The following is a 13,589-nucleotide window of genomic DNA, read 5'->3' on the forward strand; positions in this document are numbered from 1 at the left end:
GATAAATATTTTGATAATTGTGAATTATTTTGGCTGTGATAATCATGTAGGGGAAATCTGATATTGTGACAGCCCCACTGGGCAGGGTTATTTTAATATCATTAAGATATTATTACAATTTTAGTTATTAATATTTTGAATTAGTTTATTTATATGTATTGTTTATTTTTATATAATTTATGTATTTTTAATTTGAGTAATTTTGTGTTTTTTATAATTTTTAGTTTTTTTTTAAATGTCTATATAGGTTTTATTTTTTTTTTTTTTATTAGTACATCAAGTTAAATTAAAAACTAAATTAAAATGAGAAATGTTGCTTTGGCAACTAGCTGAAAACATGTTTTTATTTATATTTTATTTCAGTTTTTATTTAAAGGTTTTTTGCAATAAACTATCCGAAAAACACTAGAACAGTGTTTTATATTTTATTGACTTGTGTACTTATGTTGTCCAAAATGGTTCCAACAATGTTTAAATTCAGAGAAATGTGATACGGCCCATGTCATTGCGTCGCCTGTCAATGATGTCATATCCCCCCTGCCATCAGCTGTCGGTAGAAACCAGCACTTCCTTAAAAACTGCTGAAGTTGTAGTGTCAAAGCCGACAATCTCTGGACTGCTAGTGTCTAGCAAGTTGTTTGTTTTGCACATACATAAGCTACAGTTGTTCATTATCAGGTTCCGTCGGCAAATTTAACCCCATAAAGTGGAAGTGGAGGTGAACATGACAACTCCCATGATTCCACGCGCCGTCATCAAGCTACATCTGTGTTATTGTTATGAATAAGAGACGTCTAGCGGCAAAACATTATTTCAAGTTACAGAAGTGTTTTATGAGGTTTTGGTGAACTATAATAACCCTGCTGCAAGGTGTGCATTGTTTCATTTTAAACTGGTTGCACATGTTGAGTGTTGAACTGTGGTGCTCATATGGGAAATATGAGTTTAAGTCTGACTCGTGTCCTTTCTCTATACATTTCCCTTTTTTGTCCATAATTTCATCTTTTTTACTTTCTCTAGCAGTTAAAATGAAAAACATCTTTTTCCAGTTAAGTTCTTCTGCTAACGCGTATCTGTGTCATGTGCAGTGCAAGGACGCTCTTTCCACTCGTCAGAAGCTAATAGCTCAGGACTACAAAGTCAGCTACTCACTGGCTAAAGCCTGCAAACCGGACCTGCGTAAATACCGCTGCAACATGGACACGGCGATGCCACGAGCGCGAGAGGCCAAGCTCTCGTACCTGCTGCTGTGTCTGGAGGCCGCCGTACATCGCGGTAAGTGATGTGACGTGAAGTGAAGTGGACGGACACAGATTCTGCCCCCTACAGCTTTGGTTTCCTACTCTCTCTCTCGCAGGTCAAACCGTGAGCGGCGAGTGTCAGGGAGAGATGCTGGACTACAGGCGGATGCTGATGGAAGATTACTCCCTCAGTCCAGAGATCGTGCTGCATTGCCGAGGGGAGATTGACACGCACTGCTCTGGCCTGCACCACAAGGGCCGGACCCTGCACTGCCTCATGAGGGTGTTCCGGGACAAAGCCATCATGGAAGGCCACTGCCAGAAAGCTGTGAGTTTAAGTGCTTGTTGTGCACGCTTGTTGGTCTGGTTGATTATATTGAACATCTCTGATACATTCATTATTAGCGACAGGACGGAATGTCATGCCTGATATTAGTGCATTTTTCAGGATAACTGCCCACTCAGCAGGTTAACACAAGTGATATTTTCTCCATTATGTCACTTTACAAACTCTTAACTAGGGGTGCACCAAAATTTCAGCCTCCAAAAGTCATTGTTTTTTTGCCAAAAATATATGCTTCCCCGTCACTCAGGTTTCACTCTCGCTCTAGCCATTATCACTGCACAGTGTGATGGTCGCTCACAGCCCGAGCAAACGATCCTCTCATGAAACCGCTCATGCTCATCAGAAAAGCAAAGCCGGCTCAAATAACACGCTGACAGGAAATGTCTCTGTAGTAGTAAAATTGTTTCTGTTTGAGAAGGCCCTACTGTGCTGCAGTTGATAGTTGTTTAGAAATAAATGGATGGAAAATTGCTGTTGTAAAATAATAATCATATATGTTATACATATATATGATTATATGATGTTGTTTAATTGGGACATATTAATAAAAATGAATTGTTCCTTGTGTTAGTTTAACAATGGAAAAAAGGGTACAAAACATTTTTATCTACATTGTAGTTTTTTTACTTCTTGCATTAAACATTTTGAATATACTTTGGAGTGGCTGTTTAGTTAAAATATTGTTTATTGCTTATTCTGATAAAAAAAAAAAAAAAAAAAAAAATGCATAAAACTGAGAGAATAAATATAACCAACAGTCTGTGTTTCAGTACTTCCTGTGATGAGGCCAAATTCATTTAAATCAGGAATGAAGTTGTGACATTCATGTTAAATAATGCAGCGGCTGTGATGAATGACTTTCACAACTGTCCGTGTCCCATCAGATCCAGACGCTGATTCAGGAAACAGACCCCGGGGCCGACTATCGCATCGACCGCGCTCTGAACGAGGCCTGTGAGTCCGTCATCCAGACCGCCTGCAAACACATCCGAAACGGAGACCCCATGTGAGTGCGCTTGAGTTAACGGTGTGGAGAGATGATTTCTGCTGAAGCTCCCTGAACAAGTTCATCCAAAGACAAAAAAAGACATCATGTACTCTTCATTACAAACATTAATGTTAAACTGAACAAATAGGTGCTTTTTTAATATTTGGGATGTTTTGGATATTTTTGGTTTTGTAGCAAGGCCTGCTTCGTTGTCTCAGGCACTGGATATGACACTGCATTAGTAACTCTGACCAATTTTAAATCTGACCAAACCAGTTTTACCATAAACTTTCCTGCATGTTGATTGATCTTGTTTGTTCGTATTTAAGTGTGTAGTCCAGCCTGAACAGGGGTATTTGTGTGTGTGTGTGTAGGATCCTGTCCTGTCTGATGGAGCATCTGTACACTGATAAGATGGTTGAAGACTGTGAACACAGACTGCTGGAGCTGCAGTACTTCATCTCCAGAGACTGGAAGTGAGTCACAAACCTAAAGAGGTTTTTTTTTTTTTAATAAATACTAAAATTCCACAATTTTTAATATTGACAAAATCCACTGACCAAAACTTTATGTAACTTTCACACACTTGAAGTACTTCCTTATTTATCTTTTTCACCATGCTTCTTCAGGCAGAATCCAGTGATGGAACTTCCTGTGTGTCACAGTTTTAAGGAATGTGACTTGTTTGTAATGTGAGAATCATGTGGTAACATGACTGAGCACAAAATGGAGAGACTGCTAAATATTACGGTGGCAATATTTGATAATGCCAGTTAGTTTAAAGTAGAGCTGCACAATTAATCATTAAAAGAAGCGATCTCGATTCAAACACTCATGCGATCCCATTCCTTAGTGACAGCGATTCGGCTCTGTCTATTAAACCTTTGACAAAATCACACCGGAACATTCCTATCTGCGTTCTGATCCAGAGAGAGCAGTTGTCATGTAAGATATGAGACGGCTTCACAAAGAGTCAACCTCACAGTATCAGTATTTCTGTCTTACAATAATTCAGATTATCACTGAAGTACTGGAATAAAAGTTTATAGTTCGAATATAAACACTGATGTCTACAGTAGCGATAAAAATAGAGTAAATCACCTTGTGAAAGAAACTTGACCCTTTAAATAAAGATTGTAATATTTACATTACACCAGTAGGTGGCAACAAGTGACTGAAGTGTGCAACAAGTGAAATGTTTCCCACTGAATAATTCATTCAGGAGATTTGTTTAAAACACTGATCATCCAGCAATGAAACAAGTGAAGTCTTAATGAGTGAGTCATTGAATCATTCACTCAAACCATTTTTTAAATAATATATTTAAATTAAATTTAAATATTTTTAAATAGACTGCATCAATTAACAGTGTTGTCAGAACCTCTAATAAATTACATGTGTTTTTGCCCTAAAAGTCGGTTGTCTAATCAGAATCAAGATCTATTTTATACAAAAAAAAATCATAATTCTCAATTTATCCAATTTATATTTTTCTGGCTTTTTTGTTATGGTTGGATTTTGTTTACAAGGTCTTGTTTTTTTTTGTTTGTTTTTTTTATTTTGATATTTTATTTTGTTTGGTGTTTGCTTTTCTTGAGAAGGTCCAGGTTGGGTTCATTTTATATCAGATTATGATCTCAAAAACTGTTCCTGTTCATATACGTGTCATAACTGAACATGAGTTGACATTTCCTCAGATATTTCCTGTGGTTGTGGTTACAGACTGGACCCCATTCTGTACAAAAAGTGTCAGAATGACGCTGCCCGCATCTGTCACACTCATGGCTGGAATGAGACCAGCGAGTTCATGCCGCCCGGAGCCGTCTTCTCCTGTCTGTACCGACACGCCTACCGCACTGAGATGCAAGGACGACGGGTACGACTAACACTCTTCCATCTTACACTAAATACACTAACTTTTGAGTTGAGAACTTAAATAAATATCAGACAATAGGATATTGACACTTGAAACAGTAGCTCACCTGAGGCTTCCTAAATGCAACCATAGGGTTCATCAGAAACTTCTGAAGTAGATTCGGAAGTGAGTTGGGATGTAAGTATCTCTGATTCCTTAAAGAGCTGAATCTCACAATCCTGTCAAGAACATGTCTAGGTTGCATTTCACACTCAAAACAAAAAAACTAAGAATTTAGTATTCAAACAGTTTGGCCTGTTTATGTACCATTTTATGCACTGATACATTATTTTCATGTGAATTAAGCACCCTCCCTTAATTGTCATTACTGTGATTCAAGAGGACAAAACCTCACCATACACACGTCACACATCACATATACAGTGGGTACGGAAAGTATTTTTATTCTTTTATATTGCAGCCATTTGCTAAAATCATTTAAGTTATTTTTTTTTCCTCATTAATGTACACACAGCACCCCATATTGACAGAAAAACACAGAATTGTTGATATTTTTGCAGATTTATTAAAAAAGAAAAACTGAAATATCACATGGTCCTAAGTATTCAGACCCTTTGCTGTGACACTCATATATTTAACTCAGGTGCTGTCCATTTCTTCTGATCACACTTGAGATGGTTCTACACCTTCATTTGAGTCCAGCTGTGTTTGATTTATACTGATTGGACTTGATTAGGAAAGCCACACACCTGTCTATATAAGACCTTGCAGCTCACAGTGCATGTCAGAGCAAATGAGAATCATGAGGTCAAAGGAACTGCCTGAAGAGCTCAGAGACAGAATTGTGGCAAGGCACAAATCTGGCCAAGGTTACAAAAACATTTCTGCTGCACTTAAGGTTCTATATATATATATATATATATATATATATATATATATATATATATATATATATATATATATATATATATATATATATATATATATATATATATATATATATATATATATATATATATATATATATATATATATATATAATATAATATAATATATTATATTATATATATATATATATATAATATATTATATTATATTATATTATATTATATTATATTATATTATATTATATTATATATTATATTATATTATATTATATTTATATATATAATATAATATAATATAATATAATATAATATATATATATATATATATATATATATATATATATATATTATTTCACTATATATTATTATCATTATTTCATTTTTATATAAAATAATGTCATAGTGCAGAAAATATTAACGGTATCAAAACATAAAATGTGTATATATATTTATTTTGTTGTAAAATATGACCTTGTTATGCTCTTGACAGGCCTGGTGATGTTCATTCTCTCTTGAGTAAACTTGTTTAGGCTACAAACGCATGCTTTCAGCAAATTAGCAGGGACAAATCAAAGTCTTCTTCCTTTACCAAGACTGAAATCACATTAATTGATGTTGTGGGCTTGAAATGATTAGTAGTGATTGACAGGAAATTAACTCCAATGATGTGGGTCTTGGGAGGTCTCTTTACACACTAATCTAAAAAAACAGACATTTTTGTTTAACTTTCATGGTAACGTGTCACACACACACACACAGATTGCTGTTTTTAGTAATTTAGCTGAATCTGGAACTGACACACTGTGTGTTTTTGTGTGTGTGAGATTGAAGGGTTGTGGGTCTGTTTGTTAGCTCAGGTGTATGTGTATAAATCTGTGCTAATGCATTAGTCGATCTGTAGTTGTCTCGAGACTGTAAGACGGAGGTTCAGCGGATCCTCCACCAGCGGGCCCTGGATGTGAAGCTGGACCCAGAGCTGCAGCAGCGGTGCATGACGGACCTCGGGAAGTGGTGCAGTGAGAAGACTGAAACTGGACAGGTTAAATAACTTATTTCACACTATAACTGTCACTTTTCACATGCTGTGAAAGATTTACAGTTTTTGCAGCTGTTACTAAAACGCAGGTCGTGTCAAAATGCATGTCCTAGCTATAAACATTTAAATACACTTAACTTAAAGACACACTTTATGAAATTAACAAGTATAAATTATAAGAAAACAAACACAAACTACACCAGATTAACAGGGTTACATGTAACAAGGCTGTATATCTACCCTACATTAAGCTCTCACACAATAGAGGCAGTAGGACTTGTTGAACGTATATTTTCATAAATTAAAGTATCTGTTTGATCATTTTTCCTAAAATAACTGTGGTAACAGGGTTGAATGCTTGAGATTGGTGAATGCTGCCAGCAGAACAGTGTTTGTGAAAAGTGAATGAGATTGGATTCTTCCTGAAGCATGCTGAAAAAGACAGTGATGTTTCTTCCTGTGCGTCTCAGTTTCAAGGAATGTTACTTGTTTGTAATGGGGGAATCGTGTGGTAACTACTGTTGCAAAATTCTGGGAATTTTCAAAGATAGAAACTTTCCATGGGAAAACTGGAAATTTGCAAAATTGCAGGTTAGCCTATAACAGGGAACTTAAATGTAGTTGAATCTTGCAGCATAATCTTGGTTGAAACAACCAGATTTATTTGTAGTAGTGTTGTTGTCATGCCGGCATTTTACACCGGACTGCTTCACAAACAAGGGACAATTCAACACAAAGATGAACATGACGGCACATGCTAGTGGATGAGTTGAATCAACTCCACAGCAACTACATCAATTTATCCACTAACCATTCAGAAACGTCTAAAAGTTGTAACTTCTTCCTGAGTCTCTCCATCAGTGTCTGACTCCGGTTTGAACAATGTAAGGCTGAACACCGTTACTGACAATCCTCATTTCGGCTGCGTGAGATTCTCCAGCTTTGTTGTTGTTGAGCTGTTAAAGCTCCGCCCTCTTCTGGAAAGCAGCAGCTCATTTACATTTAAAGGGACACACACAAAAACGGCGTGTTTTTGTTCACACCCAAATAGGGGCAAATTTGACAAGCTATAATAAATGATCTGTGGGGGATTTTGAGCTGAAACTTCACAGACACATTCTGGAGACACCAGAGACTTATTTTACATCTTGTGAAAGAGACATTATAGGTCCCCTTTAAAATTAAATGTATACACTGTTTTAAAGTTTGGGGGCTATAAAAATCCTGGAAAAGAAATGACACTAATCTAATAATTCAGTGTACATTTGTGGTCCGCACAAGTGTAATGCCATATATATAAAAAAAAAGACATCATTGAGTACCGCTCTATGCTCAAACACTTTTCTGATGGACAAAGTCAAGCGACAGAAAACTAAATAATCCAAGTGCACAGTACAGAACAAGACTGAACCTCACTGGTCACGTTAGCTGTTTATAACTAGTATGTGACCAAAAGCCCCAGATTGTTGCTAACGTGCTGTTAGCCTTTATCTCAGAACTAATTTATCTTCTTTAGTCATTTAGCCAGTGAGTCCCAAGTTTATGAAGTCTGTTGACCTCAGCTTCAGCAGTTACAGCCAATAGATCTCCAACTATGATTATGCTGTAAAAATGTTATTTTAAGAAGAAGTTTACATCCATGTCTGCTTATGACCAAACTAAATGTTTATGTTTGTATATGATAAAGTTTGTATAAATTGTCAAATTTCCAATTAATCCCCTTTGATTCCTGTAAATTCTTGTTAAGTGTCCAACTTGAAATATTCGCAGGGTATTCCTCATCTTAACTTCCCATGGAAATTTTCCGGAAAGTTTCCACCCCTTTGCAACCCTAGTGGTAACAGGATTGAGCATGGAGATGCAGCTAAATATTACATTGGCGTCATTTGATCATGCCAATTAGTTTAGTATTTTTTATTTTATTTTATTTATTTTTTTGCATTCTTGTTTATTTATTTATTAATAATACTTCAGGTTCAATTTGTTACTACATTAGTAACATGAACTACCATACTTCTACAGCATTTGTTAATGTTAGTCAGTGTTAATTTCAATATGTAAGTTGTATCTGTTGTAATGTGTACCTGAGCTAACGGCACCTTATTGTAAAGTGTTACTTTTTTTTTTTTTTGTATGATTAGAATTTTTTTAAATATTGGACACAAGAAAGATCAACTTCTGAGAGTGGATTACTACATTCATTTTATATCAGATAATGCTTTCAAAAACACGTAATGCTCTACAAAATGACACCAACAAATGTTCTTTATTCACTGACGGTGCGAGCTGCGGAGACGGTTTGAATGTTAAATTCACAGACATGAACATTAGTCAGTGTGTGTTTTGTGTGTGTCAGGAATTGGATTGCTTGCAGGATCATTTAGAGGATCTGGTCCCTAACTGCAGGGATGTGGTGGGAAACCTCACAGAATTGGAGTCTGAGGTACAAAAATATGCTTTTGTGATGTTTTACTGCTGTTTTGCTCTGAAATTAAGAAGCCTCAGTTTCTATATTTCGTTGCTATTGTTTTCTGCTGGACGCGAGACGTCTGCTGTGGGTTTGGACTGATTTCTGTGCGTCTGGTTTTCCAGGACATTCAGATCGAGGCGTTGTTGATTCGAGCCTGCGAGCCTGTGATCCAGTCCTACTGTCATGTAAGTCACTAATCGCTACTTTAAAGAGGGAGAGTGACGCACCAGCTTGCTCTCTTTCATCATCTCTCTCTCTCTCTCTCTCTCTCTCTCTCTCTGGTAGGACGTGGCCGATAATCAGATAGACACAGGGGACCTGATGGAGTGTCTCGTTGCCAATAAGCACCAGAAGGAAATGAATGAGAAATGCACCGTGGGAGTCACGCACTTCCAACTGGTACGTCTGTCGATCACACGCTCTCTCTCTTCCTTTCCAATACTACTATTATGGCAACTGTCCGTTTCTCATTCTCATCCTCAGATCCAGATGAAGGACTTTCGCTTCTCGTACAAGTTCAAGATGGCCTGCAAGGAGGACGTGCTCAAACTGTGCCCCAACATCAAGAAGAAGTGAGTTCATCGCTGTTGTGTTTTTGTATCATGTATTGATAACATGACGTTGGCAAAAAGCTACGCAAGAGGTGAATGTAATTATAACTAAAGCATGATGGGAAGGTTTTGATGGTCTGTTTTCCAGGGTGGATGTGGTGATCTGTCTGAGTACCACAGTAAGGAACGACACTTTACAGGAGGTCAAAGACCAGCGAGTTTCCATGAAATGTCGCAAGCAGCTCCGAGTGGAAGAACTGGAGATGGTCAGTGCATATTTGAACATGTCTAATATTTTGTAACGTTTTTATATCCAGTGGAGCTTTGATATTTGTGATTGTGTGTCTTACAGTCGGAAGACATTCGTCTGGAGCCGGATCTGTACGAGAGCTGTCGGCAGGACATCAAGCAGCACTGTCAGAACGTGGTGTTCGGAAACGCTCAGGTAAATCATCATCACATCTCAAGCTGCCTGACTCGAACTCTAATGATCTGCTAATCTGTGTGTTTGTTTGTGTTCAGGTGATCGAGTGTCTGAAAGAAAGCAAGAAGCACCTGACCCCGCAGTGCCATCAGAAGGTCTTCAGGCTGCAGGAGACGGAAATGATGGACCCAGAGCTCGACTTCCAGCTCATGAGAGTCTGCAAGCAGATGATCCGGGTGCGAAACCTCATCGGTTACATCATAAAACAGAGTCCCTGCTTAAATTCAGTTTCACTAATTGAAGGCCATAAAAAGTCTTGAATATATTAAATGGTATTAGAAAAGTCTTAATCATTTCAAGAGGTTTTAAATTTGGAGAATAAGCATTTAAACAATCTAAACATTTAGGATGTGGTATATATATTAGAGATTAAATGGTATGAACATTTTATATCATGATGATTATGACCAGAATGATATGTATTGTTAAAATGTGTTCAATGTTCAAAAAGTATTTATATTTAAAGTTTATCATTTAAAACCAACAAATGACAAATGCAATTAGCAACACTGTGCACTTTTTGTTTGCATAAACATTAAAATAATAACGTTAACGATGATGTCCAGATTTTAAAATAATAAACATTTTGATTTAGTGACTATCTGCTAACATGTAGGCCTACATTATATAATGATTTTATAAAATGATAAACTTCGCATTTCATTCTATAAGCCATTTTAAAGAAAAGGGAGTCAAAATGACTGATTTTTAGGCATTTTATCTGCTCCGTAAATAATTCTAGATACCTTATCTGAATTGTTTACATATTAAGAATGCACATTTGCTTATTTTCCATCAACCAGTTTAAATTTACAACACACACACATTCAGTCCAATTTTTGGCCCGAGTATATATCATTTTTTAAATGAATATAACTATAGTTACTTTTGTAATTTGTAATTGATCCTTTTCTTTAAAATGGTTTCAAAGCTGAAATTAAAAAAAAATAAGTTGTTTAAATCATGTTTTTTACAGTCATTTTATGGTTTGAATTGTTCTACCCAACTCATAAAGCATTCGTTTTATTTGTGCAGGTCTCAAAAAGTCTTAAATTTGATTTTAACAACCCTGCAGACTAATGTAAAGACCCTAACATTTAATATTGGCTTGACATTGTTTGGTTCAATATAATGAAGAACATTATAATCTTTTTTTAATTAATTCTTTGTTCTGTTATATTTTTCAGCGTTTCTGCAGCGATACAGATGCAAAGAACCTGCTACAGTGTCTCAAACAAAACAAGAACAGCGAGCTAATGGACCCTAAATGCAAACAAATGATTACCAAGAGACAGATCACCCAGAACACAGGTACAACCACCACTACACGCACACAGACATACTCAGAGACTAGCTGTTCTTTCATCACTCACGTATTTGTCTTAAAATAAGAGTTGGTGAAACGGGGAACCAGCTTTAACTAAATTATCATGGCCCAAATTATTTTTGATATAGAAACACTCAAAATATGAGCGTAAGAAGGCGGAGAAAGAGTTTGTAACCATCACCTACTTCTACCACTCCGTCTTTTTTACGGAATCCAGAAAACTCCCACATTGGCGAGCTTAACTTTTTCTGGGAGCAGTGTCACGCTTTCGTCTGTCATCTCCTGCATGATCTTGTGCAGCAGTAGTAACTACAGACTGTATCATCAACATCATCCAGAGTTAAGGAGCAATACTGCCACCTGCTGTGTCAACCAGTTATTGGTGCTGGATTATTTATAATTTTAATGTGTGCGTAGTATTAACATGACATTATCAATATTTGTTTTTTATGTAATTTTTTTTTTTTTTTTCCAGTAAAATGTGTTAAACTCATCAGATCAAAGTAGTTATTTTATGAGCGGAGAAGAAAGATGAGACATCTACATTTGGTAGATGTCTTAACCATTGTTGTTACCTTTTAGTTAACTATTAATCTTAGTTAACATGAACTAATAATGAACAATTGTATTTTTTTTTTTTTATAATATCAGCAAAAAATATTGAATGTTGTAACATGTATTGTTCATTGTTGGTTAATGCACAAAATAATGTTAACTAATGGGTCATTATATATAGTTACCCTTTTTTATTTTTCTATTAGCAATCATTAAATACATATAATTTAAATCATTTGATATTAAATTTGAAATGGGTAACAGAGTTGCGAGTAACAGGGTTGAAGGTTTTGCCTATATTGCGCTTTCACTCTGAAGGGGCTGGTTATTTTGAGACTCAGTGTTGGCTTGTAGTTAATTTAAGCAAGGGGTTTTTTTCAACCCTGTTACCTTTTTTTTTGTTTTTTTCAGCCCTGCTACAAAAAAAAAAAAAAATGGGAGATTTCTTGAAATTGTTTCAAAACCTAGTATTAAACATTTTCTGGTAACATTTTTCTATAACCATTGAATAAAAATGTAATATATTTTGCTAAAATGTAACAGAGTTGAAAGTAACAGGGCTGTAGGTTTTGCCTAAATTGATCTTTCACTCTGAAGGTGCTGGCTAGTTTGGGACTAAATGTTGATTTGTAATTAATTGAAGAGGTTATTAAAATTTGGGAGATGTCTTGAAACAGTATATACTCTAAATGTATTTATAAACAGCCCTTATGATACATGAATTGAAAGGAAATGTTTGTTTGATCATTGTTCATACAGTAGCATTAGTAACGGGTGTGAATGGTTGAGTTTGACAGCTGCAGTGAACTGAATTACATTAACTGTAATGTACTTGTTTTCCCACCATAATTGAAAAAGGGTTGAAATTGTCACTTTGAGGGTGCCACAATTTTAATATGATGTGCCATTATTGCAATAAAAAGTGAGAGACACCAGCTTGTACCTTTTTTATATGTGTAAAGCACTTGATGTTTTAAAGCAGCAGATGAATCAAAGAACCTCATTCCATCAATAAAGTCTAACTTCTCTGTTCTAGATTATCGCCTGAACCCTGTGCTGAGAAAGGCTTGCAAAGCTGACATCCCCAAGTTTTGCCAGAACATTCTGAACAAAGCCAGAGACGACAACGAGCTGGAGGGACAGGTCATCTCCTGCCTCAAACTCAAATACGCAGACCAGGTTCGTACCTGTAATCGCTGTGAGTGTGACGAATCGATGGCAAAGCAGCAGTGTTTCATATAACAGATTGTCTTTGTGTCTCCAGCGTCTCTCTCCAGACTGTGAGGGCCAGATCAGCGTCATTCTGCAGGAGTCGGCGCTGGACTACAGGCTCGACCCGCAGCTGCAGCTTCAGTGCAGTGAGGAGGTAACGTTCGCCATCTTAATATGACGTACGTGGAGATGTTTTGGTCCTGAATGACTAATGATGACTGTGTGGCCAGATCCCGCGGCTCTGTGCGGAGGAAGTAGCGGCGCAGGAGCAGACGGGTCAGGTGGAGGAGTGTTTAAAATACAACCTGCTGAAGATCAGCCATGAGGGCTGTAAAAAGGTAAGACTATGTTTCCAACCAAAGTTTCCATCCACCTAATGGGAAGTTGCTTGTTCGCTTGCTGACGTTGTGTCTTACGCTCTGTTCACGCTGTAGGAGGTGCTCAACATCCTGAAGGAGAGCAAGGCAGATATCTTTGTGGATCCAGTTCTGCACACAGCCTGCGCGCTGGACATTAAGCACCAGTGTGCTGCTATCCCGCCGGGCAGAGGAAGACGTGAGTCATTCTGGAAGTGATTTGATGCCAATTAAAATGTATAGATGTCAATTACCGCCCT

At 36.7% G+C, this 13,589-nt stretch overlaps 1 protein-coding gene across 4 annotated transcripts in view; it reads left to right on the plus strand.

Annotated features, from left to right (window-relative positions):
* Nucleotides 1–13,589, plus strand: part of glg1a (golgi glycoprotein 1a) — a 48,712-nt gene that overhangs the window by 17,583 nt on the left and 17,540 nt on the right. For 3 of the 4 annotated variants that reach the window (XM_067379142.1, XM_067379143.1, XM_067379146.1), the window contains exons 7-25: nucleotides 1,089–1,275; nucleotides 1,358–1,569; nucleotides 2,472–2,593; nucleotides 2,950–3,051; nucleotides 4,298–4,451; nucleotides 4,584–4,628; nucleotides 6,240–6,377; nucleotides 8,731–8,817; nucleotides 8,967–9,029; nucleotides 9,130–9,243; nucleotides 9,328–9,416; nucleotides 9,544–9,661; nucleotides 9,748–9,840; nucleotides 9,918–10,055; nucleotides 11,067–11,190; nucleotides 12,798–12,940; nucleotides 13,026–13,127; nucleotides 13,204–13,311; nucleotides 13,408–13,528. In XM_067379142.1, the coding sequence (XP_067235243.1) occupies nucleotides 1,089–1,275; nucleotides 1,358–1,569; nucleotides 2,472–2,593; nucleotides 2,950–3,051; nucleotides 4,298–4,451; nucleotides 4,584–4,628; nucleotides 6,240–6,377; nucleotides 8,731–8,817; nucleotides 8,967–9,029; nucleotides 9,130–9,243; nucleotides 9,328–9,416; nucleotides 9,544–9,661; nucleotides 9,748–9,840; nucleotides 9,918–10,055; nucleotides 11,067–11,190; nucleotides 12,798–12,940; nucleotides 13,026–13,127; nucleotides 13,204–13,311; nucleotides 13,408–13,528 (2,260 nt within the window). The remainder of the gene's footprint in view (nucleotides 1–1,088; nucleotides 1,276–1,357; nucleotides 1,570–2,471; nucleotides 2,594–2,949; nucleotides 3,052–4,297; nucleotides 4,452–4,583; nucleotides 4,629–6,239; nucleotides 6,378–8,730; nucleotides 8,818–8,966; nucleotides 9,030–9,129; nucleotides 9,244–9,327; nucleotides 9,417–9,543; nucleotides 9,662–9,747; nucleotides 9,841–9,917; nucleotides 10,056–11,066; nucleotides 11,191–12,797; nucleotides 12,941–13,025; nucleotides 13,128–13,203; nucleotides 13,312–13,407; nucleotides 13,529–13,589) is intronic. The other variant, XM_067379145.1, reaches the window with a different exon arrangement.

This window comes from Chanodichthys erythropterus, chromosome 24, assembly GCF_024489055.1.
Source record: "Chanodichthys erythropterus isolate Z2021 chromosome 24, ASM2448905v1, whole genome shotgun sequence".
NCBI classification, from domain to species: domain Eukaryota; kingdom Metazoa; phylum Chordata; class Actinopteri; order Cypriniformes; family Xenocyprididae; genus Chanodichthys; species Chanodichthys erythropterus.